Source organism: Mercenaria mercenaria, chromosome 11 (assembly GCF_021730395.1).
Source record: "Mercenaria mercenaria strain notata chromosome 11, MADL_Memer_1, whole genome shotgun sequence".
NCBI classification, from domain to species: domain Eukaryota; kingdom Metazoa; phylum Mollusca; class Bivalvia; order Venerida; family Veneridae; genus Mercenaria; species Mercenaria mercenaria.
In genome coordinates, this window is record NC_069371.1 from 58,347,017 (window position 1) to 58,374,411 (window position 27,395).

Here is a 27,395-nt window from a genome sequence, read left to right on the forward strand (position 1 = left end):
ACATGACAATGCCCCCGCTCATACCTCCCCAATAGTTACGGCGTTTTTGAAGAAAGAAAAAGTAACTGTTTTGCCTTACCCCCCCCCCCCCCCCCCCCCCCCCCCCCCCGTATTCCCCAGACCTTGCCCCATGTGATTTCTTTTTGTTTTCGAAATTGAAATCATTCCTTGCTGGGCGGAAATACCAGTCTCGACAGGCACTTGGATCTGCCATTCATCAGTACCTTATTACTGTGCCCAAATCAGCGTACCGTGACGCCTTCAAGAAGTGGATACATCGGCTGAAACTTTGCATTTCTAGCCACGGGGAGTACTTCGAGGGCATGAAATGAGCCCTTTCGGGCTAACTTGTAATTTGAAGTCTCCAGATAGAAATAAGCAATTCATTTCGAACATCCCTCGTACTAACAAAACATGAATGGCAAAGACAGACATACATAAATAAATCAACATATACACAATAAATCATACATAAATAAATCAACATATAAACAATAAATCATGCATAAATAAATCAACATATAAACAACAAGTTCTGATGAAAATTACATCCCAGTATTTTAATAGGATCATAGGAGAACAATTTTTGCTTTAGTGCACCTTGTAAATGAACGATGCTGAAGCTCAATATAAAATTCTAATCATATTGCATGTGTTAACATTATAGAAAGTTATTATTAATATTTAGTCTTCATCGGATAATAACAGGATGTTTACTTTCTAGCAGCTGTCTTCTTTACATGAAATATAAACACCTGGAAAAACACCAACCATTTTAGCCTGTCTTTATAGCAATCTGGATTTAGAGCAAAGCAGAGAGCAGTAAATATCAGTAGATCGAAATGTTCAAAACTTTGTTAATTTTATTTTTCGTCTGGAACCCTTGTTCAGTGATTGGCTCCGAGCCCGTTTGCTCCCGGTTTCATTACGAAGAACAGACGTTAGAAAAAATGATAAGACAGGAGATATTGATAGAGAAAATAAAAGCTGAAATGGATGTTACAAAGCAAGAAGTACTTGACGCTCTATCAGATTTGAAGAATGAGAGGCAAGCCATGGAGTCTCTAAAAGACGAAATGAAAGGTAAGATACAGTTATAAAACACATGTAAATACAAAGCAGAAAGCTGAAATCGAAAGCAGAAATCATAATTGCAACATAATGGAATAAGGAACAAGGTAGTCGTAGCATTGAATTGTAGAAAATATTAGGCACACTATTACAATGAACTACAAGAATATTATTTCTATGTTTTAAAAGGTAAACGTGTATTGTAAAATTTATTTATTTCTCTCACATTGTGACCACTCTAGAAACCTTGTTTAAAGCAATAATTTAAGTTAAAAAAATACAGTTATAATTTAACTGAGGCAAGGAAAAATTTATATATAAAATGAATGTTTGTTTTACACAACGTGTGTTTCTCGTTGCAAATATATTCAGTAAAGCTATGTTTATGGACTTTTTTTCAGAAATGTCTGGTAATACATTTACCCTTTTGAACACTTTTCTAGTTCTGTCGTCTTGAGTTTTGTCTAAAATATTTTATTAGGATTTGACGTAAATAGATTTGGTCATTTTCTATATGTGTGCGTTTGCAACAATCGAACATGTACAGTTTAACTTCAGACATTTTTTTAACTAAATATGTCTTTGAGGTAAAGTAAAAGTATTTGTTATAAATTCTATGACATGCACATTAATATTAGTATACCAGATTTAGTTCATAAGCATAACAAGGACATTGATCCTAGGATTTTAGTGCAATTTAAATACCCAAGTTGGAGTCTAAGCATGTTGAGCGTTCAAAGCCTATGAAATGTGGAACGAGACAGGAATATAAACAAGTAGGATTCTTTTAAAAAAAGAAACCTAGGGGAGGTCCAGTGTTGTTCCTTTTAAAGTTATATCAGAGAATAAAGTTAAAATCCCAATCGAAAGGACATCTACCGGAAGTGAAAAAATATCATTATCTTTTAAATAATTTTTTCAGATATTTTTATTGTTAATGTGCTATTTGAAATTCTAAACATTTTATTTGTTACAGTTTATTACTCAGTTTGTCGAATTGCCTCCTTGTTTTGATCACATGATTAACATCTCCAACTGTCAGAAGCTCGGAAGAACTCTTCTTATTCCGGCAGATCTACCGAACGGGGCAAACGAACCCGCCAGTTAAACTATAAATTCATTTAATTGAACGAAATACATTTTAACGTGATTCAATTCATATGCATATCTTTGAATTTTGCGAACAAAGAATAGTAAATCTATATCTATATATTTATTGTTAATAACTGAACCGTTTCCAACATTTGTAACAATAGTATTACACTATATTTCTTTATTTTAAACGAACAATTATTTTCGTCTTGGAGGCTTTCAAAACTTACTTGTGCGCAAGCGCATTGGGCCATTTTAGACTGGCTTACCGTACATTGCGCTAGAAAGTGAAATTTAACGCCGTAAAATTAGTAGATTAGTCTAAATTCTCCTTGTTTGAAAGCCAACACTATGGAGAGGTCTTGATAGACCTCTCCAATAATGCACATTCAGATTTTATATTTTATCTCGTTTATCTTTTCAACATACACTAAAACGATGGAATTGGTTGTCTTGCCGTCATAGGTCTGAGAATGAAAGCATCAATTATATACTAGTTTGTTGTCTATTGTACAGGTTCTGCTATCAAACGTACTGTTGCATTCAAGGCGCAAGTGGTTTCTGACAAAGCAATGAGTGACGGCAAAGTTATAGTATTCTCCGAAACACTTCTAAACCAAGGTGATGCTTACGACAAGGCGTCTGGTATATTTGTGGCACCGGTTGGAGGCACATATCTTTTCACAACGCAAATTTGCCTGGGAATAGGCACTCGTTCATATTTCGGCATCTCTTTGAATGGAAATATCATTTCAAAATCTCTGCTTGGAGACAACGTTTGGGAGAAATGCTATACCTTGGACACAGTAGCGACGGTAAAAACTGGGGACAAGGTTGCTGTTAAATGTACGGCATCTTGCAGAGGTGACAGCTTGTGGGAGAATAGCCAGGCTATCAGTAGCTTTTCGGGAATATTGATTCCGTAGAGATACAAAGAATGTGATTTAAAAGTGTAAATATGTATTGTGTCCATACAAGTGGACTACTGCACATTTTTGTATCCAAGTAAATTAGTACATGAATTTAATTTCATGTTGTATAACTGCTATCATAAATAATATGCTTAAAGGCCTAGATTTTGGCAGTGGGCCGAGGGATTTCTGTCTTCGCCAGCACAGTTAGGGGCTAATGACCATCACAGTATGGTTCCAATAAACAAGGGTCATTGTTTATTGGAGAGTCAGTCTACCTTACAAGTGTATCAATAAGTGAGAAGGGGAAACAATGTAATTTATTTTAAATTAATGAATAATTGGTAATTTTTAAAGTTATACTAGTTTTTTGGGGCATTTCTATTTAAAGAAAAATATTTGTTGATCAAACACAATAATAAAATAATCAGAAACTTATTTTCACAATAATGAAATAATGAGAAACTTACTTTAAGAAATATGCAAGTTTTTATTTTTACAAATTCTGTCTGGAGAATTGTGATATTTCAGAAAAATGTGACTTTCACTCATCTAAAGCTTGCAGAGTACTGTAAATAACATTGGTCTAAAATTGAAAACAGAACGTGCATTTCAAAGTTACAAAGAAAAGCATGAAAAAAAGCCACTTTTGGCAACATACTGAAAATGAAAATTGAGTATAGATGGAACACAATAATTTTATATTCAAATAATGTGATTACAGGAATACAAGAAAATCAATTTCCAATTCAAAAAATATTGTTTGTCAGCAGAAAGAACTCATGAAGTTTTCACTATACTTGTGTTTTATTATCAGTATAATTTTCAATATTATTACTGTATCTTTTATCATCCTATATGTAATAAAATAATAATTATTATTATGATTATTTTTTTTATTATTATTATTATCATTATTATAACATTAAAGTAATAGTTATTATCATCTATATAATATCAAAATAATAATTATTATTATTATCATTCCACATTCACTGAAGAAAAAATAATTTCTTTCAACTCCACTGCACACATCTTAATGGTCTAGTTGGGGTTCCTGCTGTGCTAATTGCCCTTTAATCAGTTGCTATTAGATAATCGCTGATAAGCAGCAGATAAGATGGGAGTTGTATATTGGATTTGGGGTGGGGGGACACTTATATAGTAGTGAATCTAGGCCTTTAACTATATGTATACTTTTATGACGTTTTGTCATATAAAGAAAGAGAAATAAAACTCATCATTCAGACATATTGAATTGATGCTGTTTTTGTTGCTGCCGTTCACATTTATGCTTTGGAAGCTAAAACATGATGACGGTTCCTACAACAATGTTTCTATGCACGAATACCGACCATACATATTTGTTTTGTGATGTAACAACTGTATAGTGACCCCGTCATTAGTACACAAACTGCATAAATTCTCCATACATATATATAGATAGCAAATACAGTGCTTTTCGAGCCACTTGCCTGTTGACATTTTTGATATTTATATAGTTGAAATCAAACTGTGACAAATGCTATGTCTTCCATTATTGCTCGTAACTATAACATTTTTTGTTCTAAATGTTATTTGACAGGAAAATATATGATCGATTGATGAAAATCATAAAAGACCTGCAACTTTGAAGATACAGCAAATGAGGAATATTTAAATATTGTTAACTTTAATCACGTGCAAACATGAATGTTTTATCTGCTTAGTGATTGTTCTAGAGAACATTTCCAAGTCTTTCTTTCCAATCTTGTATACTTAGTCTGAAACTTTTAGTAAAGTTGTGCAATTATTTTCTCGAATTGAATGTTAAATATCTCAATTAATGTTTTCCCTTTAAAATCATTTTTATTCTTAAATCATGAAAATCACTTAACTAACAACATTTTGAATAGGTTCAACACTACTTCCTCATATCGGAGAAATTTCTCCTTTTTTTGTTTGTTTTCCGGTGTAAGAACACTGCATGGCATAGTGATAATCGTAGAATTGTAAATTTGGCTTAAGGTATGACACTTAAGGAGCACGACGTTTTAATACATGTATGTGACAGTGATAGACAGTGGAATTTAGATCTTAAGAACTGTTCGAGGTGAACTACAATAGCTGTTCGCCTTCATAATAGTCTTCTGTTTTTAAAAAACTCAAAGATAATTAGTTTAAAAACAATAGCGTGCCTTGATGAATATGCATGAGTTCAAGATGACGGCGCCCTACTGGTATTCGGATGCCTTTGACAGTACTCCTGTATCCATTATCTACTGAGTCAAGTGTGAAGGAACAATGATGCTAAAATAAGATTTTCTTAAAAGACAAATCATTGCATATCCGCTAGAAGGAACCTTTTGGTCAGCTAAATCTTGTCCTAACCTGGTTTATGATCAGATGGGCTTCTGATTTGTTGAAAATGTATAAGGCATTCTGAGGTTATATTTACTGTCTTATATCATAAATGAAATTTCTAAACAATATTAATGATTAATTCTCAAAATGAAATTGAAAGATGCATTTTGAGTGAAATGCTATTTTTTCCATAAAATCAGTCTGACTGGGGGTATCCGGCTTCCAGGAGAAAAAAGAAGTGCCCGAATGTGATGATAAACGTTCTTGGATAGTTCTTTCATCCTAAGTAGATGAATCAAAAGTTTAAATGTTAGTCAAGGGTCATAGGCAACATCACTACTATGTAGGTCTATGGAAAAAGAGTTCATTCCCTTTTACCATATGTGTATCTAATTTAACTAAGTATGTCGAAGTGTCGATACTACAAAGATTTTAATTTTTCATTTTACAATTCTACCAGAGTAGTCCTGTAAATGAGCTTTCGTATTCTGTTTTAAGGAAAATTTGTAAAGATTGCATTTAAATTTGTATCGAGTGTAAAATAAAAAAAAAATTAGAATTGAACGAACATACATGTAATTCATTTCAGTCATTTTTTAAAATTTCCGCATTTTTATACGAACAAAGCGTCCATTTGTAAAATTCAGACAGTTGTATGCTTAACTTTACATAAAATAATACTTATTGGTGCGATAAAACATTTATGTGATTTAAATTATACCTTTTTATAAATTGAAATTTCTTAAAAAGATATCTATTTCGTTTTAAGTTTTCCATGGTATACCATTTCAAAAATATTTTCTTCATCGTTCCGTTTAAATGATTATTTTTTTTTATTTAATAATCCGACACCCGTCTTTAAAAACAACAAATTGTTTTTCGCGTAATTTAACGGAATATCTAAAATATATATTTTTGAAATATTGATCTTATTTTGGCAGCCGAATGAAAATCGCATAAAAAGGATATTTACAGTAAAACTCAAAGATATCAAAATGCCAACACTGGGCACTGGAGTAGAGGTATAAATACCGAAAAGAAAAGTAATTTACTAGATGTTGAACGCAATTTTACTAGTAATCGAGAAGCAGCATTTGCATTATAGAAGAAACGGTAATCAATCTTTTAGCTGGTCTATGAATCTTACATGGACGTATCCATTTGAGATGTACGTTAACTTAAAAATGACTTCCTCTAACGGTAAATAATCCGTAAAGACAAACAAAGAGTAGCACGTTGATTAACGATTGTAGTTGACACAACCACATAAAAGCGCTAGAAACAGTTAGTGCATATGTACATGTATTCACTGATTATCGATTCTAATTAAATAATTTGATACTCACTTAGAGTTGCCTTTGTTTGTGCGTTTGTCCGAATTTACGTCGTGTATCAAAAGTATTTGACCTAGGGTCGTTAAACCTTATAGGGCTTATATTGAGCATGTGAAGTGATTTTGTTAGATGTTTCACTCAGTAAGAACAGAGTTTTTGCCCGAGACAAAATCAAAAATATTCATTGAGGACAAAAAGGATAGTGTCCTACGTATCTCAAAAGCTATTAGACATGGTGTCTTGAAACTGTTGTAGAAATGTTACTTGTATGCTTTTGCATCTGGTATTTTTTAAGGGTTTCACTCAGCTTCTGTCGGTAATATCATCCAATTTTAATCTCTAAACAATGAAGATAAAAAGAAAGTTTTGTCTTGCATTGTCTACACTTTTAACATACGACTATACAGTGCCAATAAGTGGCTATGGGCCCACATTTAGTTTGTAATTATTTGATTATAGTTATCATCTCAATCCCAGATATTTGCCACTCACCGATGTGGGTGCGTAGAATTGTTCCGATGATATTAGGAAGCCATCCAGCTGACATAAGAGGACGGTCAATGATTCTGTCAAATGCTGGAAAGTCGTTATATGACATATAATTGTGTCGGTGTGACGTTAAACACAACAAAAGCAAAAACAATTCCATGTATACATTTTACAATAAAGTCTGAGTAAATTATGGAATAACAAAAAAGTAATAACATAATGAAAACATACTGGAATTGTGCTGAGGTCAGTCGTAATGGCCGGAGGCAGATCAGTGATCATTTTATGAAGTGATTAATTTTCCCCTGTACAATAACTTTGCAACTGTTGAATAGAATTTACTGATACACTTGAATGAGTGGAAGTGCAGATCTAAAATAATCTATAACTAATTTACAGTGTATCTCCCCTTTTCTTCTATATGTATGGTAACAGTATGTATTGAATCAGTAAAAACGACTAAAATGTCACTGTTGAAACAGAGATTTGAGTATATATGCAAATGTTCAACCAGTACGAATGTGTGGTGCAATTCGGGTGTGAATATAAAGCAGTATCAAAATTAATGTTATTGTGCCAGTGGACCTGCTGTGAAATATACAGCTCGTTTGTTCTGCTAGGCGCTTTGTCGTAATTGGTCTGCTAAACTGTGGTGGTGATTAGTTCGTATAAATTCTCTCTCAGGCTACACTTTTTGTTCGTAACTGCATTTATATTCGTTATAAAAGTACCTTCTAAAGCATCTTATTTTCTTCTTTTTTTCAATTTTTACATTAAATTATGGAAGGGGATTTCATAAAGGTATGATAGTCTGATTATTTAAAACTTTTTTCATGGTCCTTGATCAGGATCTTGCGGACAATACTTAAGTGGTAAACATCATGTTTACGAAAGTAAATGAAATAATATTTTCCTTATAAGTAAACGCAGCTGTACAATAGTATTGCATGTATTCTCCAAATCAAATCGTCACTTACAACTATCTTTAAATTTCTTCCAATAGAAAACATATTTTATCTTTACAACTGGCTAAAAAGCTTCAGATAGTAAACAGATACATAACATGGTGTACCTCAAACAAAAGACGGGGTTTGCCATCGGGAAGTATTTGCCATCAACTGGACGAAACTGGGATAAAAATCTAAACATTATCTATGTTTCTTATATTTTTGAAACCACTTTTCATAAAGAAAATTACAAACAAAACCAACAGTAGATAGTATAGAAACAATTTGGACTGCGTAAAGGCACGAGATTTAGCGTGCCGATATAAGTAAATAACGACAAACAAAATATTCTACACACTTGAAATAAGGCAACGGGTAAACAGCAATTACAGATGTAAGAAATTGTCAAATCGAAAATAATATAGAGTCAATATGCAAAATCCATATTGATTTACTTATTTCGAGAATTTATCCACAATTTATCCACTCCACCTGTTCACTCGTACAAAATATTCGTATACTATAATGTATTGGAGGGTCTAGTAAGGTTCTGGCGTATTCTCGGTTGTGATTAAAATCGCGTCGGTTTAGTAATTGTCTTACCAAATACAGCCTGGCTATCGCATTGGAAAGGAGGTTACACCTTCGTGCTGATCTTCTGTTAGAAAATAGAAAACAAGTATTACCTTTTTTTACAAACCTGATGATATTTGCTCGGTTCGTTTTTAGAAACATTCATCAAAGTAAGCATACAGAGGCGAAGGGCCGACGTCCACACTATCCAGTCAACATTACTAGCATTTCACAGTTGTATCCATTGAATTTAATAGATTACTGATAACAAATGTACAAATGTACAAAATCTTAAGATCGAAGAGACGAAACAAAGCTGACAAATCAAAAGCTTTGTCGTGAAATGCAGTTAGATACTCTTCTTTTGGTGTCTGTTGGAGACACTGGTATACAGGGCTGCCAAGAGAACATCTGAACGTTTATCTTCCCAGAAAGTATTTGGGATCTTTTTACAGATTTTGAAATAAATACAAGTCGCATGAACTTAGGTTCAATGAGTAAGGCAGGTGGTTTACAAAATGTTTTCAGGCTTTATATCCTCGCACACGTGTCATGGCTCAGATGTATCCCTGATCATCCTTTGCTTGGCTGCTTCTTCTTCTAAGACATTTTCACTTCCTTCAGCTCATAATTTTTATAGAAGCGTTTAGTGATTGTATGGCATTTAAACAACTGACCAGTTAGAATCAAAGAAAATGGCGAACAGTATTTGCTTTGAACTGATGGTTCTATTGGAATACATGGGCGTGATTTTCGCTTCAATTGCTTGTTTTCAGCCCTTCTCTTTGACTCATACATTTGCTCACAGGTTTGCACATATGCTTCGTCGTCATCTTTTAGCAAGTCAGAAATAACCCGACTGTTACAGTCTTACTTAGGTGCTAATTGATTTTCAAAATCGTTTTCACACTGCCGTCTGATCTGCTACTGGCTTCTTCTACTTCTGTCACCAACACTCGGGCATTCTGTTCCACCACAGCCTTTACAGTATCGATGTTTGTCCTGAATTATCAGATGTTAGGTCTGCCAAGGCGGACGTCATCTTTTACAAATATTTTCCCACCTTTAAACCCACCTGAAGTTTGTTTGCATAGAAATGGATCGATGTGCGTATATATAACACAGTTCATCACATATCTGCTTTGCATTCATACCAAGACGTGTGCGGCATATATATAGCCAGGGCAACCCTTTGCTGTGAGACTGGTTCGAAGATGTCCATTACCGTATTATTTGTGTCATATGTAAGCTACACATTTTTCAAACTGTTCATGTTAAATGAATACCAAGACATTTATCATTATGTATTTTTAATACGATTCTGTTACATGCATAAATATTATGAGACAATGGATTGTCGTTTTTTATTTTCAAAATATTACTGTTCAGTGAACATTTGTGTTTTAGGTAAAAATTAATTTTAGATCGAAACATTCTGTAACGGCATCACATATGTTTGATCTGAGTTGTCTTTTACTTCAATCATAAGATATTTGATAGAGAAAACATCTTTTAAGAAGACCCTTGAAACAAATAAAAAAGATCTCTGGACTTAAAAGTTTTTACTGATATTGATCAATTAGTGTTTGTGTATATATGTTAAGTTCAACTGCTTTATGTCTAAGTTAACAACGATTTTCTCAAATTAATATTTACACTATAAGTATTCATTCACTTACTTAATTGTTACAATTGTTTTAAATGAAAAAAGCTATAACGCTAAATAGTATAAAGAAAATAATTCAGGCGATATTCATTGGAGTTTTCGGATATATATTTAATACACTACTATTAAGCAGGTAATGTTTTTTCATAATAAAAAAATAGTTGAAAATAATTCTACATAATACACTATTTACCCATTTAACACTGTCAAATATGATGAACACAGATACACAGAGTTTTGCTATCTAAATTTTTAGCCACATTTATCACAGAGTTAAGACTAGTACATGCAGAAAGAAACTCGTTAGGTTATATTTTCAGTTCAAAGGAAAAACTAAAAAAAACGAAAGAAAAGTTGTGAAGATATTCGATTTCATTGTAACAACTGAACAGGAAAAGATGTGGTTCTTTTGTAAGTAACTTTTCTGTCTTTTCATACAAGCTTGTATCATTTCAATAGATCCTTCTTTAAACACTATTTTCCAGTGATTATCATACTCGTTTTGAAATTTTAATAAATGAGGTTTTCACTCGATATAGTTATTCAACTGGAATCGTGTAAATTAATTAGCGATGTGTTTAAGTATGATCATGCTTAAGTATAAGTGTGATAACTGATTTGTGGCTTCTCGGATTCAAATCCATTCCTCGAAGATATAGCTAGAGGATATTTGTTTGTTTCGGTGAAAGATCGAAATATCTTTCTGAAATAACCAAGTGAACGTCAGATGCCATATTTTCTCGAGTGGCTTAAAGCTCGTCTACACTATTCAAGAAAATCTTGTAGGGCCCATAAATCACTAGATAATTTATATCTTGTACAAGCAATTAGTGCTTTGCAATATTTCTTGAACTTGGAAGACACATTAATTTTAAATGGAAGGAAATCATGACAGGTAAATAAAAAAATGGCCGAAATGATACCGGTACAAAGTGTTTATAAAGATCAAATATTTGTACATTCAAAAAATGAATCATTGGTGAAAACATTGATTGAGAAAAACTCTAGTTGAAGTGATACATATCCAGTTGAAGAACAAAGCTACTTAAAAGATATTATTTCAAGAAATATGATAAAAAAGTCATATTTTGTTAATAGGTAACATTGTGAGAAACATCATTGATATTGTGAAAATACTTTTTGAGAACACCGAACTTGCTGATGTTACTCTTTCACTGGAGTACTAGATATAATTTTATTATTGAATTATATAAACTTGGCTTTTGAGAATGTCATTAAATTAAAACATCTTTTTTTTTTCTGCTGTCCACACTGTTAAATTATCAAAGCCAAACATTCAATGATTGTTTTATTAGATCTCAATACACATTTAATGAAAAAATGTAAACAAAATACCATACCGGGCAGGTGCTCCTCATCAAAAACCCTTTATCAGAGCATTTGACAGCACTACCATCCAAGAAAAATAGGATGAGTTCTAAACGCTCTAAGATCTTGTAGCCTAAAATTATCTGGAAACTGCCACTCAAAAAGACACTAATGGGGGACACAATGTACTGTCTACACTATACAAGTTGCTGTGATTTATATCTTGTGCAAGTTTTCTTGAATAGTGTAAACGAACCTTTAGCCACAAGTGAAAATTCAATTACTGTTCATGAGTGAAAGATATTTCGATCTTTCCCCGAAACAAACCTTTTTTTTTATTTAATGGGATTAAATATACCAGTTTTACCCGCGCGGCGTCATACATAAAATCATGACGTTGTAAAAAATATTTAAATAATTATGTCAGATGTTTAGATTTCTTTTACATTTTCATGCGTTACCTAGAGCGCATATCTTTATTTTTTGTAGGTATTTATGTAGTTCTGTATCTTTATATATCTATAGTTTTGGGGAAAAAATATCTACTAAATCTAGATCTATTCATATTCATTCACATTCAAGTGCTGAATCTAGCTCCGTAGTGAAAATTATAAAACGAAAACCCCGCTGTTTGAAACAGTGAAATACTTTAAGTCATAAATATAATTCTTCGTTATATTTCAACAAACAAATGAAAATAAAAAGCATGAAAAAAATAATACAGTTTATTCATATTTTTATATTTTCAGACTTTACAGCTTTTCTTCTGCTTATCTCGGCGAGAAAGACTGGTTTGTATGAATTATCTACTTATCCAAATACTTAGTCACAGTCAGTTGACAGGAAGCGCCTCTCATGACCTTTGTATATCTATGTAATAATTTCAGATGAGTAATTATCTATAGTCTCCTGTAACTCTTAGCGAGTGGACATTTACATTTATGGTGTGTTTTTACTGTTTATATGCTTTTATTGCATGTAAATGGATGAGACTGAAATCAAATATATAATACTATGAACTAATGTTTGAAATAACCAGCGTATCGTCTGAATATTTGGTGGCTGATTTCTGCCATTTCGTTATGGTGCGTTTGAAGAGCGACAAATAAGAACGCTGATACGACAAAAGTATTTTATCGTATTGGCACGCTAGGTTGTCTTTCTGGTGTGTTGGTGTGTTTGCGCTCTTCAAACGCGCCTGCACAGCAGAACGAAATGACAGAAATCAGCCACAATACCTGCACGAATTTTGTCTAAACTTGTATTTTGACTTAAGCTTAGAGCATGCTCATAATGACATAATTGCTTTAAAGCCCTTATGCGTTATCATAACCAAAATTAATAGTGCGCATACTAAAATTTCAACACTCACGTAGAAGCAAGACGTGGTATGACGGAATTATTTGGTTTATACTTGCAGTTACTCATGAATGTTACACGTGTGATAATATCGACGATCCTGATAATTGTCACAACATAACGGAAGGCGGTAACGGACAGGTATGTAATTGTACTTTTGTTAATCATTTTTGAAAGATTTACATTAATAAGAGCTGTCAGTGGACAGCGCGCTCGACTATTCTCAGTGCTTGATAGTATTATATAAGCTATGAGTAAAACTTAAACATTACAGTAAGCATATTCTAAGTCGAAAAGGGACCATAATTCAGTCAAAATGCTTGATAGAGTTGTCTGCTCCCGTTTACAGAATGGGGTCGTGATAGTAAACAAGTATGCAAAATATGAAAGCAATATCTCAATGGACTTTGAAAATATTTGGGGTGGTACGCAAACATTAACATTTGTGTGACGCTCACGCTAACGCCGACGCCGAGGCGAGTAGGATAGCTCCCCTATTCTTCGAATAGTCGAGCTAATAATAAAATGATACTTGAGATCCAAATACTTATTAGCTAAGTTCCTACTATTAATAACATATATTTCGTAAAAACGTATGTTATTATAATAAACAGTAAATCTATATACCATAGTAGATTCTATTTATTTTTCAGTCATGTTTTGCCTACGTTAATATATCTGGGATATCCAAGACATTCACATTAGGAATAACAGATAATAAGGTACGGGTAAAATCGTCAGATACTATAAATCTCTCTCTCTCTCTCTCCCTCTCTCCCTCTCTCTCTATGTATAAGCTTAAGAAACACTTTTAAACATGTTTTGATAACGAAAGTGTGCAAGTTTGGTATATCATCGTCTTCATAGTAGTATGTACGGTTACTTAATTTACTTTGCAGTTCGTCATTCAGTGATCAGATTAACAATTTTGTTTTTCTAGAACTGCGGGGCTATTCCAAACTACACAAGGGCAATAGTCAAGAGAGATGTCTACAGGAAATGTTTTGAGTGCTGTGGTAAAGATAAATGCAACAATCGACTTTGCCAGCATTTGAAACGTAAGTATAGTACAAAATATTACAAGTCTCATATTTTAACGCATTTGAATATATTCATCAAGTTGTAGGAAAAATTCTCTGTATAATGTGGAAACAAATTTAATGATTTTTTTCATATGGTATTAAAAATCTTGATTCACATCTTTAGTCTATTCTGTAATACAGTATCCATGGCAACGTCACGTACAGCTACCCAGCGCATTTATGACGTAACTTTAAAATACTGAAGATTTTTTTCCCGACGAGACGCGGGAAACAGAACGCGTATCGACGTTTCCTTGTATCAGTATATGATGAAATTAAATAAATCTGCTCAACAAAGTAATTCAATAATTGCCATTTACATGGTTTATATTGGTGCAATAAACACTTGATGAATAACTTAGTGTAATCCACTTTCATGTTTTTGTATTCGAAGAAAAAAGAACATGTTTGCAAGCTTAATAACCGCCTTTCCACCATACTGTATACAGAGTAAGTTGGCAATTATTCCTGTAAAGATAGATTTACGTTTAATTTGCTAAATCCAATTCTCTGCAGACATTTGTTATTCTTGTTGTACATACAAGATGATAAAATGATAATAAAGACATAAAAATAAGGTTATTTCTGAAAATATATAACATAATAAAGAAATTCTTCCCTTTGAAAAAGCGTTAATGAATATATGTTTTACTGTTTTCCCTATTTCAGCCTCAAAATGTATAGATGACGTGAATGTAGACTGTGCGCACATTAACGAAATGTTTAACATTTGCACAAATGTAGATGAGGCAAAGAATATTTGTCCAAAATTTTGTCATTTGTGCTCTTTGGGTAGGTAAAGATATTCATAGAGTGTACATGTCCCATAAAATTCTTACTTGTTAATGAGCAAAACTCATTCACTGGTGAAATATCTGGTTCGAGAGTAACTGTTTACGCGGTAACGAGGCTCTGCCAAGTTACACAAAACAGTTACCCGAGAGTCGGATATTTCCATCCGAACCTACAACCAGTGATGCTATTTTCTTGCATACCGTATTCTTAAAATATTAGAAGATTTACGGATTTTTTTTCTTTTAAGCACTGTTTACTTATAGTAGCGTATGAATTTACGCAACCATTCATAAATTTCAGCATGTGTGTCACATTACACCCCGTGAGAGATTTTCAGAACTGTCAAAAATACGGGTAAATCCTTTCCGGTATACAAGAAACTATATCAATTATATGGTCAATTATTGATAACAAGGCAGAGCTGTTGTCTTGAGTTCTGATTGCTCCTACACACAGGTATGCCATCCATCGTTACAGGTTGTGTTACGTCTGACATGATAACGTACTCCTGTAGATGTTTATCGAAATTTGAATACGAAATTCACCAGTCAGTTTAAAGTATATTATTTATAATAATGATATATGTATAACAAATATAGTTGATGGGAACTGGGCTGAGTGGTCTAGGTGGTCGTCATGTGATGTGACATGTGACAGCGGCATACATACCAGGAAAAGAACGTGCACCAACCCTGCCCCAGCATATCATGGAATGCAGTGTATAGGAAAAGATACCGATACCAAATCTTGTGACAACCAGTTGTGCCCAGGTATTACATTTTAGTTTATATGTCGGTATAAACGATGTGGAAATATTTTCTTGGTGTTATGTTACTACTTTTATTAATATTCATGCTTTTAAGAGTTTTTTTAGACTAGAAGATAATAAATTAAATTTGATATGGTATGCTTCTTACCAATATTCATAAGTATCAGATTGATTACAGTCTATTTAACTTATAAAATGAGTCAGTGGCAAATAGTCACCTGGAATAACAAATCTATGTAATAAGAAGGCAGTAAAATTCCAAGTAAACAATGAACTTATAAATAAATAATAAAGCCGTCTTTGTGTTCTTGACGCCAGGTCCCTAACTGCTTTCAGTGACTTTCTCAAAAGTATAACTCTCAAATAGTGAAAATAACTTGTTTTCATTTTTGAAAGGTTAAATAAATAATGTTCTTCATCAATACTATGTTATCGATCTTTATTTTGCAGTTTGTGTCTAAAATCTGTTTTGTCACATATCGGCCAACATATTTCATGACGATTAATACAGGTTCCAATTTCAGAACAGTATTATGATTACATATAGTTTCCATTTTCTGCTCGGATAGTAAATAATTGAATATAAGCTTTAATTTAAGTTCCATAAATGCGATCAGACATTCTTCAACTTGATGTTAGTACTATGTTGATTTTGATATGACTATTCTTAAAATTCTTGGATTTTCAGTAAATGGCGGTTGGTCCGAGTGGTCTGACTGGGGAACATGTTCTGTGACCTGTGACTTTGGTCTCAAGAGAAGAAATCGGTCCTGTTCCAATCCGCATCCATCAAGGTCGGGTGACCATTGCTTCGGAGACTCCACAGATGTTGACATATGCACAATAAGGCCATGTTTCAGTGAGTGGCTTACTTTCTTGATATTTATTTTGATATGTTCGCTACATATCATTGATGATTATTACAATATCATAAGAGTAATGTTCAACAGAAATTGCATTGACTTCGTTTCGAGTTCTTTCAGTAGAACAGGAAAACTATCAATGTTTTAATGTGTCGGACTGCATGAAAGTTATACATCTTACGACTTTTAGCCGCAACAAGCCAAAGAGCATAGCATTTTATGAAGAGGATAAATGTAACGGTGACTTACGCTTAGCATGCATATTTAAAAGCTAATCTCTAAAGAAGTCGACTCTTTGGATCAGTGGTTAGAGCATTGGACTAGCACCCGAGCGATCCGTGTTAAAATCCCACCATAGGCACCTAGGAGTTTTCGTCATAAAATGTAGTGCTTTTTTATTTGTTACGGCTAAAAGTCGTACAATGTGCCCCGGATACGGACTTTATCTCGTGCCGAAAATTGCACTTTCAATATCAACATCATAAATGAGGGGAATTGTTACGGTCGCTTATGCATAACCTGCACGTTTAAAGCCAATCTCTGACAACTGTGTCGCTATGCTCTTAAATTTGTTACCGCTAAAAGCCATAAGATACACTTAAATATAAATGAAACTTTTTTTTCAGTTGTGCTGATTTAGAATATTCTATAAACGACAGAAAAAAGAAGATATCTTACATTTTCTTTATTTATCAATTATACAAACATTAATTACTTATAATTAATGAATTGTATTGTGATCCTGGGTAACATGGAGAAATATTTTCTATTGAAAGGCTTTACACGATTGTGCCTCAAGTATCACTTGGATAATGTAATATCGATACGAATTAATTTATAATGCAATATCTAGCAAGTTGATGATAGTAAAGTATATACCATTTCTATATTCAGCTGTCGCACCATTCTACGCATTCAAATCTCATACGGTTTCTGACAAAAGTCTGGCGGACGGCAAGGTGTTGGTTTTCACCAAGAACACTCTCAATATAGGCGATGTGTACGATAACAGCACGGGCATATTTGTGGCTCCTGTCAAAGGTGTTTACCATTTTACTGCCCAGATCTGCATGTATAGTAGTCGAGCAGCGTATTTTGGCTTTTCATTGGAAGGAAGAATAGAATCGAATATTTTAGCCGGACAGACCGGGTATAATCAGTGTAACAGCTTAGACACCGTGACAGCTGTAAATGCAGGAGAACATGTTTCTGTAAAGTGTTTTGCAAGCTGTGCCGGAAAAACACTATGGGAATATCATGGTTATGCCACAAGCAGTTTCTCTGGCACTCTATTGCATATGTATTCAAGCTAGGCTATATTTGCTCTTTAAATTGAATGAAACCCAATTCAGTACTTACGCATATATTTGTATGTTCCTGAAGTTATATCTGTATAATATGTCAGACATTAAACTTATACAATGAATTTCAGTTTTGTGTTTTAACGAAATTGATTGTTTTTGGCTACAGTGTCTATTTCTGCATTTGTAATACACACATCACAATCTTAAAACACGTTTTTCAGAAATCTGCTTCATTTATCTGGTAACTGAAGCTATTGACTTGGACTCACTTTGTTTCCATTTGTGTTATTTTTCCTCGTGCTAGATATGACTTTCATGTTAGAGTCATACTTCCACGGCAGACAGCTGGCTTACGAAAGGACTTTATGCTTCCAAATGATCTTTTCACAGCTTCTTTTCCATTGCCTAAATCATTTCCTATGGACACATGAGGTTGTCCTGTACGACAATAAATTGAAGTCACTCAGACCTAAATATAGCGAGATTTAAAAATAATCATTCAGTATACCGTTTGAACCGTACAAAATTTACGTATACTTTGATATACTGGATAAGATTCTCGGAGGGTACTCCATATGTAATACGCAGTGGAGATCAAAGTCGTAGTGGTAAAATAATTTTCTGACCAAATACAGCCTGGTTGTCGTATTGGAAAGAATTTTACATCTTCTTGCTGATCTTCCCGTAATAGAATAGAGAACAAGTGTTACCTATGTACAAACATGAAAATATTTGCTCGATTCGTATAAAGAAACGTTCATCAAAAATAATAGCAGACAGAGGTGAACACTCAACTTCAACACTATCCGGTCGACATTACTAGCATTTCACTATAGTATCTATTGAATTTAATATATTACTGAAAACGAAAACACATGTACAAAAGTACAAAATCTTGTTGATATATAAGAACGAAGTGACGTCTTGAACATGACATCTAAATCTGAAGTTTTGATGAACTGGAGCAGCCGACAATGAAAATTAAAAAAATACAGGCTCGAAATAAGGCAACGGTTAAAGACGTAAGAAATCGTAAAATTAAGAATAATATAGAATTAAAATGTAAATTCCATATTGATCTACTTATTTCGAGAATTAATTCCAGTTAATTTCAGTTGTGATCAAAGTCGCGTTGGTATGATAATTTTCTGAGCACATACAACCTGGTTGTCGCATAGGAAAGGATTTTATTCCTTCTTGCTAATCTTCCCGTGATAGAATAGAAAGCGATCGCTACCTTTGTACAAACCTTAGATTCTTTGCCCGATTTATTTTAAAGATATTCTTCAAAGTTGGCATACAGCGGTGAAAATAACTTCCGAAATATCCAGTTTACATTTATAGCATTTCCTTGCTGTGCCCAATGAATTTAATCGTGTACTGATAACACAAGTACACAAGTACAAAATCTTGTTGACATTTAAGGCCGAAGAGACGAAATAAATCTGACATTAAAAGCTATACGGGAATGTTTCTATTGGTGTCCGTTGAACTGGAGTACCTGAGTTAGGAATTAGTGAAGCAAAATTAATTACAGGCCTGTGTTTGATATGAAATCGCAGGAGTAAATGGACAAGTAAACCAGTATGATCTGGGCTTATCTAAACAAATCAGTATATGAAACGAGGATCCTTCAAAATATTTCATTATTTTGGGTTTGATTTCTGAATATTTTATTTCAATCTTTCAAAGTACAATGTAAATCTATCCCCCACCTTTACAGAAACGCTTTTTGTTGTCGTGAGATGCAGTTGGATATTCTTCGTTTGGTGTCTGTTGGAGACACTGGTATAAAACACTGCAAAGGGAACATCTGAACTTTTTTCTCAAGAAGGCAGTTTGTTAAGTCTTCGACATCAAAGTTGCATAGAACCATAGAAGGTTTTACAAAATACAGGTTGTCAGATACATCATCTTCTCACCTGAATCAGATGAACCATCTTTTGCTTGGACGCTTCTTTTTCTTATGGTAGCGTCCAGTGACTGTATGACCCGGTGACCAAGGTACTTGGACAACTGGCCCGGTAGAATTGTGTACAACCTTTTTCTTAGTATTGGCGGTTACTCTGGAATAATGAGTGTGCTTCCGTAACTTGCTATCAGCCCTTCTCTGTGGCTCAAACATGTGCATTCAGTCTTCGTTACCTGTTAGCAAGTTAGAAATAATCCAACTATTACAGCTGTTTGTATTTCCCTGACATATTTCGGACGCTGTTTCTTTTGCCCGCTTGAGCTTTATGGAATATCCATGCAACCTTAAACCATTTTTCAGTTTTGCATATGGTATATTGAAATGAAATTCATTATCATAATTTATTTATACTTAGGTGAACGGTTATCAATTTATTTTATAGCTACAATTATGAGCTCACAGTTTACTCAAATGTTCGAAGGCGTATAAAAGTCTACATATTCCCTTTGCAGGTGAAAAGTCAGCCGGTCCACAACAACCTTCACATTCCTGGGCTTAGAACTGGACTCTAACAATATGCATATTCTTATTCCGCTACATTAAAGTAATCAACTTCTGTTTCAGTTTCTTCCACGAAACAAAGTGTTGTTCTTGGTACTAGTAAAAAGTGAGCTTTTTATTCAGTGTGTTAGAAGTAGTAGTGCATTTTTCGACGGTTCTGTGACAACATTATTACACTTAATTACCCTCGACATAACATAAGGGGTTCTGTTTTGCTGAAAGGGGTATGCTTATGTCAATTGTAAGAACATTTTCATGGCGTCATACACATAATTCCAGAACAAACATTGCAACTTTACACGGATAATACTGGGTTCAAATGTTGCTAAGGATGCGGATGAAAAATTTCCAGGAAATGGAAATATTTTGGATGACGTAATGACTGAGCGGGCAGTCCGTTACTGAAAGAAGATATGTCATATTTAGAAATGATGCCTGGTAAGCACCCCTTGTAACAGTTAATGGTACTATCCCAATTGAAAGATAGACACGTTCATTATAGAAATTTAGCAGGATAATGATTAAGTTTCAATGTAGCCAAAAAGAAGAATAACATATGTTATCACTTGTATCTATCTTTATTTCGCCAACATGACTTTTATAAATGACCGTTAAGTGGCGCGTGATAAGTAAAAGAATTTGGCCGGAACCAACTCTCGAACGACCATTGTTGCCAAGTAACAAGTAAATAACCGAAAACTTTAAAAAATATCTTTTTACAATAGAAAACATTGAGTCACATCAAAATATATGTAGATAATTTGAAATAAACGTGTTTAATTCACTTCAATATGATAAAATTATTGTAAAAACTTATACTCGTCTTAACAAAATCCCAAAGACCACTGATCGCCATTAACAAAACTGTGGTCAACAGAACCAAGTTTTCAGGGTTAAAAACAATATAATTAATTTTCTTTTGACATTCGTCACAACCTAGACAATGATTGGTCACTATCTCGATTAAAATCTAAATTATCCGAAAAAGAAAATAAAAAAACAGGCCCATCTTTGACAGGACACAGGAGATATTTAAAGTGGAAATAGAATGAAAGCATGTTGATACTTTATAGAGTGATAAGTATTTGTTCTTTAAGTTTCTATCAAATATTCAAACAAAAGGATGTATGACCTTACTTTAATTAAAGAAAATAACCACTAAATTTAATATGTCCGCTAGACTTTGTGAAATTCGTCTGCATCCAAATTAGTCAGGCTAATGTTTGGAACTGTGCTAGAACAATACGCAGGTAAGTGATCTGTACTTCTTTTCACTTCACTACCATTATAGATAACAATATTAAACAGACGAGGAATTGTTACAAGGACAATTTTGTTCTAGGGATGGTGCCGTTCGAGAGTTGGTACCACTTGGCTTAGTCCAGAAGAAACATGATGTTGGTCAGACAATTTATATTGTGGTAAATGATGCATATCATAATTAGAATAGTACCTATTTCATCTTTTCAAGTGCTTATGCTGATTCCAATTCTGAGGTTCAGGACACTCGCCCCAGCGGCAGAGTTGAAGTATAGATAGTTTCTCTAGGATTCCTGTACATTTTTACAAAGCGAAGCTTACAGATAGGTTGATGTTTCCCAGGCCACTAATATGAGTCGATTTATTGACACTAGCAAGGCTTTGAACTTTGAACTGCTTCAGTAAAATCTTTCACCAAGTGCACTAAACATCATGTAAATAGTGTTTTATGTGTAGAGTTTTTGTTTGTTTCTGGTTAAAACGTAGTTTTTTAACAAAATTTTAGTTACATAACGGCATTACCAGTCTACCTGGATTCTTTAAACCAGTACAATGTTGTTTTCTGTAAGCATGTGCGGATCCAGAGTGGTTCCGGACCTTAAAAAAGGAAAGAAGAGAAGAAGGAAAGAAAATTTGTTTTCCGAAAAAGGCAATATTAGAACCAAATTCAAAGTATATGCGGCTGCTGCTTCATACGACCCCGACATAATTCATATTTATATTAATTATCTAAAAGAAAACTAGGAATTCTACCTTGAAGAAAACTTGATTTTATCATTTTCCCCAAATTTAACAGGTTAGCACATAAAACTGTGAAAATAAGGGGTATATTGTATATAAAATTGCAGTGGAAAGGTGTTCTTAAATGCTCCTAAAATACCCCAGAATGCAGAAAATGAAGCGCTAAATTTCAAAATTTCCCCGGGGGGTGGGGGGGGGGGTTGGACCCCCTCTGAGAAAATAAGCTGGATCCGCGCATGGTAAGTAACTGTCAACTTCCCCACATGAATCAGAGATGGAGGAAGAATGATTTCAGACACAATGTCGTTATCATATCGTCACGTAGAACAAACGCCCAGCCCAGAGATCAAACTCACGATCTCACGATCAGTAGCTCTGCGGTCTCCCTGTTGAGCTAAGAGTTCATTGCCTTCCCTGTGGTCGGTTCAAGTAAAGATAAAAATATCAAAGATATTGGAAAATGTTTAAATAGTCTTTAAATATGCTCTCTGAACATTAAAGAAAATTAAGACGCTGTTCCATATAACGGACTTAAAATAAAGACATTTATCGATAGGAAGTGTGAAAAAAAAGAGAAAGAGACACTTTGAAGAAATATCTGGTAAAATCTCATTTCATTGTGATGCTTTTGCGCACTGCGTTTGTTATAATGTCGATATCTTACTTTTCTTTTCCACCACTGAAATTTATCTTTGCTTTACAGAACTTGCTTATGGACAAATAAATCAAGTTTTAAAGCGGCCAACTGAGTCTCAAGAACAAAACACTATGACTTTTCAGATTCCGCTCATTACAGACATAATTATTATTGATAATTTCTTGGCTTGCATGAACTTAGCCAGCCAGAGCAGCCAAAGTAGCCAGAGTAGACAGGGTTAGGGTTAGGGTTAGGGTTATGGTTGGTTTCTAGCTTCTCTGGCTGTTCTGGTTGTTCTGACTAAATTCCCGCACATAATTTCTTGGGTAATGAATTTCAGCAGATTGCGCCCAATATGACAAGATGGTATACCAGGTAGTGTCAGAACTGCATCAACATATTGCAATAAGCATACAACCGTTAATTGAGCTTGTCTACAAATGTAGCCAGAGTGTACAAACCTACGCAAAGTACGCGGTTATCAGCTTATGCCCAATGGTTCGGACTTTCAGTCGGTACCAGTCTTTGCAAGATTCAGAAAAAAACGTCGAATGAATCGTTTAGCTTTCTATAAGCAACAACACAATATCGGCTACGTTATGCTATCATATGAAAAACGCCCATTTTTAATAGAGCACGTCCGTGGAAAACGAATGTTATTCTTACAGACTACGTTAGATCTGAAATAAAATGAAAACAAAACTGCACATGTGAGGAATAAATTGGAATTGTGTAGTTACCATCCGGAAAATATGGTAAATATGGGAAAATACCCATTTGCATAATAACGAAATATAGTCCCTTTGAGGAATGTCAGCATTCTGCATGTAAGTTAACAAACATTCAAAAGATCTGTTTTAAGGCGAATATTATTGTTTCGGCTAAGTCATGTAATCAGCACAATTACAATTAACGCGTCCATGCCTGCAAACATTATAGGTGCTATAAAATACAAATATATATGAATTGTATTTTTGATTGTTCATTGTGGAAGTGTCCTTTTACACATGCGAATCTCCGCTACATTTAACAGATAGAAGGGTTGATCTGAAAAAGACCCGAAATACATCTTGAAAATAAAATGTAAATAAGCACACACAAAAATCAATTTATTTAACTGTATATTGCTTCAAACGAGTGAAAAGCTGAAATTATGATAGATTCTATGTGATAATTGAAAAAAGATTTGCCTGTTATTTTTTCAACATTTTATACCGTATGATTGTGACGACATCTCTTATCATCCTAAATCAAAAACTAGTCTTAATGTCATATCAAAATTCAGTATAGTATTAGTATTTTATTACTTATGTTATTTTAGTATTGAAAGTATCACCCATAGAAAATGTGAAAATTTCAGATAAAAATGGCGGTGGTGGGGGTGGGCGGGGGGGGGGGGGGGTGAGTAAGTTAATGAAAAGTGTAAAATATTCGGTATGATCTGCAAGACAAGCCACTTCCCAAAAATATAAAAAAATTGGTACAACCTCCTAGACAAGCCACTTCTCAAAAGTTTTAAAAGTTTGGTACGGTCTCCTAAACAAACCACTTCCCAAAAGTGCAAAATGTTTGGTACGATCTCCTAGACAAGCTACTTCCCAAAAGTGTAAAAAGTTTGGTACGCTCTCCCAGACAAGTCACTTCCCAAAAGTGTAAAATAGTTTGGTATGATCTGCTACACAAGCCACTTCCCAAAAGTGTAAAAAAGTTTGGTACGATCCCCTAGACGATCTAGACAAGCCACTTCCCAAAAGTGTAAAAGGTTTGATACGGTCTCCTAGACAAGCCACTTCCCAAAAATTTAAAAAGTTTGGTACGATCTGCTGCATAAGTCACTTCCCAAAAGTGTTACAAAGTTTGATACGATCTCCTAGACAAGTCACTTCCCAACTTGAAAATGGAAAAACTTTGGTACGATCTCCTAGACAAGTCACTCCCCAAAAGTGTAAAATGTTTGCCACTTCCCAAAAGTATAAAAGGTTTGATACGATCTCCTAGTCAAGCTACTTCCCATTTGTATGATCTGCTACACAAGCCACTTCCCATAAGTGTAAATGTTTGGTACGATTTGATAGACAAGCCATTTCCCAAAAGTGTAAAAAGTTTGGCAGGATCTGCTAGGCAAGCCGCTTCCCCATGACATTTCGATACATCTATGATCAGTATTTGAGCCTGTGAAAGTAGTGAGAATAAAACTGTAGGTATACCCACTGGCACCAGATCAGAAAGAAAATGCCTCCGTACGTGTTAAACCCTACCCCTAGGTATTCTATAAGAACCATGGTCATGAACGGGAAAGTGCACTAACCCGTTTCAATCGTACATTTCTCAACTTAAACGCGCAGTTCGGTGAATGGGTACCTAGTATATTGAACAAGCGATAATTTATCTTCCATCGTGTACCAGTCACATTGTCTCAATATTCCATATTGCTGAGATTATCAACATATTTTATGCTTTCGTCAACGTTACAGAAAAAACTTGCTTGAACTTCCCTAATGAACATCCGGTCTAGAGGTCACGGCAGTACGCACATGTTTGGCGAAACGTAAACAAACAAAAACAGATTTTAAAAAAATCACAATTTTACACTAAAAATCGAAATGATGAATGAAATTCATCTTGTATATGATCTTTAATTTGAAATCGTACATTGGTCTGCATTTGTTCTGTATATTTTATTCATTTTGCACATTTTGCTGCATTTTCACATTTTAGCGAACACGTGTAGTAAAATGACGATTGACATACATTTTCACAACAGCCAATCAGAATGGTTTTGTAATCTAGAACGGAACTTCACCAGGGAAGTTCAAGCAAGTTTTTGTGTAATGTTGAAATTACTATAAACTACGCGTTGTTTTTCTAAGATAAGATGTATTGAAAAAATGTGACCGGTACACAATGGAAGATAAATTACTACTTGTTTGATATCCATAGTACACATTTACCACACTGCGTGTTTTAGGTATGAAATGTGCGATTGAAACGGGTTAGTATATTTTCCCGTTCACGACCATGGTTCTTATAGAATACCTAGGTGTAGGGTATAACACGTACGGAGGCATTTTCTTACTGATCTGGTGCCAGTGGGTATACCACTTTGAAACGATTAATCGTCCAGAGACATTTTTATAAACGTGTTGTGTAATAAGAAAGTGGGTTTCTGGTGGTGCGGATCATTGCTATATGTATATGATATCGAATCATTGATAGACCGGAAAGCTGTTGAAAAACATACATTAGCTTAAGTGAGTGCTTAAACCGTCTGGAATAGTAGAAAGAGAAACTGACTGTCTTGCTGTTTGTACATTCAACTGATGTGCTCAAAGGTATCGTTCGGGGTTAAACAATGAAAATCGAAAACATTACAAGTCGCAAAATCAGGCGAACTTTCACATCTTTTTTTTTTTTTTTTGATTGATTTAACGTCGCACCGACACATGATAGGTCATATGGCGACTTTCCAGGTGCCCCTCCGTGCATTATTTCATCACGAGCAGGCACCTGGGTAGAACCACCGACCTTCCGTAAGCCAGCTGGATGGCTTCCTCACATGAAGAATTCAACGCCCCGAGTGAGGCTCGAACCCACATCGATGAGGGGCAAGTGATTTGACGTCAGCGACCTTAACCACTCCGCCACCTTTCACATCTGGTCAGATAATTAAAAGATTATGGCGAATGTTTTGAAGACGAAAATATAGATAAAAGATTCTGGTGACATTTTGGTGAACAAAATCATGTGATAATGTTTCTAGCGATGTTATGACAAACTCTGCATTCAATAAAGTATGTGGTGAGTTTGCAGCAAAGCAGAGAGCTGTAAAATTTATAGTTCTTTGAGCAAAGTCACCGAAACGTTTGCCGCTAACGGCAAACTTCTGCAAACATTTCAATACTAACTAAAATGTTTGCGGCAAACTTCATTTTGGTAACGGTACGCTCAACGTAACGTACACCTTTTGTCGCCAGACTGGTAATTTTCTCACGTCACCCTAACAGCAGAGTAGTGCTGGTGTCACAGTATAGAACTTGAATATTAAAACGGGGAGAATATGTGTAGGCGGCCGGATAGCTCAGTCGGTAGAGCATCGGAACGTTATTCCGAGGCCCCGGGTTCGAGTCCCGGTCTGGCTGCACATTTTTCTCACCCTGTGACACTGGCATACCCTGCCAAAATTATAAAAGACGGTGAAACAATTTTGGACAAATTCCCAGACTGGGAGAAAATTATGTCAACCACTCGTAACGTAAACACAAAATCAGCTGATTATGTTAATTCTCAATCTATGAATAGCCCGAGGTCGCGCAGTAATACTCCTATCCAGCACCGTGACGAGGTAAACATAAATATT

At 34.4% G+C, this 27,395-nt stretch overlaps 2 protein-coding genes and 1 non-coding gene across 3 annotated transcripts; all 3 read left to right on the forward strand.

Moving 5' to 3' along the window:
• Window positions 1–697: 697 nt before the first annotated feature.
• LOC123532411 (C1q-related factor-like) lies at window positions 698–4,323 on the forward strand. Its single transcript, XM_045313838.2, has 2 exons — window positions 698–1,083; window positions 2,680–4,323. Exons 1-2 carry the CDS (start codon window positions 843–845, stop codon window positions 3,087–3,089), a joined length of 651 nt encoding a protein of 216 aa, XP_045169773.1. The 5' UTR covers window positions 698–842; the 3' UTR covers window positions 3,090–4,323.
• Window positions 4,324–10,375: 6,052 nt separating this feature from the next.
• LOC123530684 (semaphorin-5A-like) lies at window positions 10,376–18,012 on the forward strand. Its single transcript, XM_045311432.2, has 10 exons — window positions 10,376–10,559; window positions 10,747–10,837; window positions 12,505–12,546; window positions 13,176–13,255; window positions 13,768–13,836; window positions 14,055–14,172; window positions 14,866–14,988; window positions 15,591–15,761; window positions 16,449–16,619; window positions 17,518–18,012. The coding sequence occupies exons 2-10, from the start codon at window positions 10,825–10,827 to the stop codon at window positions 17,934–17,936; spliced, it is 1,206 nt and encodes a 401-aa protein (XP_045167367.2). The 5' UTR covers window positions 10,376–10,559; window positions 10,747–10,824; the 3' UTR covers window positions 17,937–18,012.
• A 9,093-nt stretch (window positions 18,013–27,105) lies between these two features.
• On the forward strand, window positions 27,106–27,177 carry Trnan-guu (transfer RNA asparagine (anticodon GUU)). Its single transcript has one exon. It is a non-coding gene; the product is annotated as a tRNA-Asn (tRNA).
• Window positions 27,178–27,395: the final 218 nt, after the last annotated feature.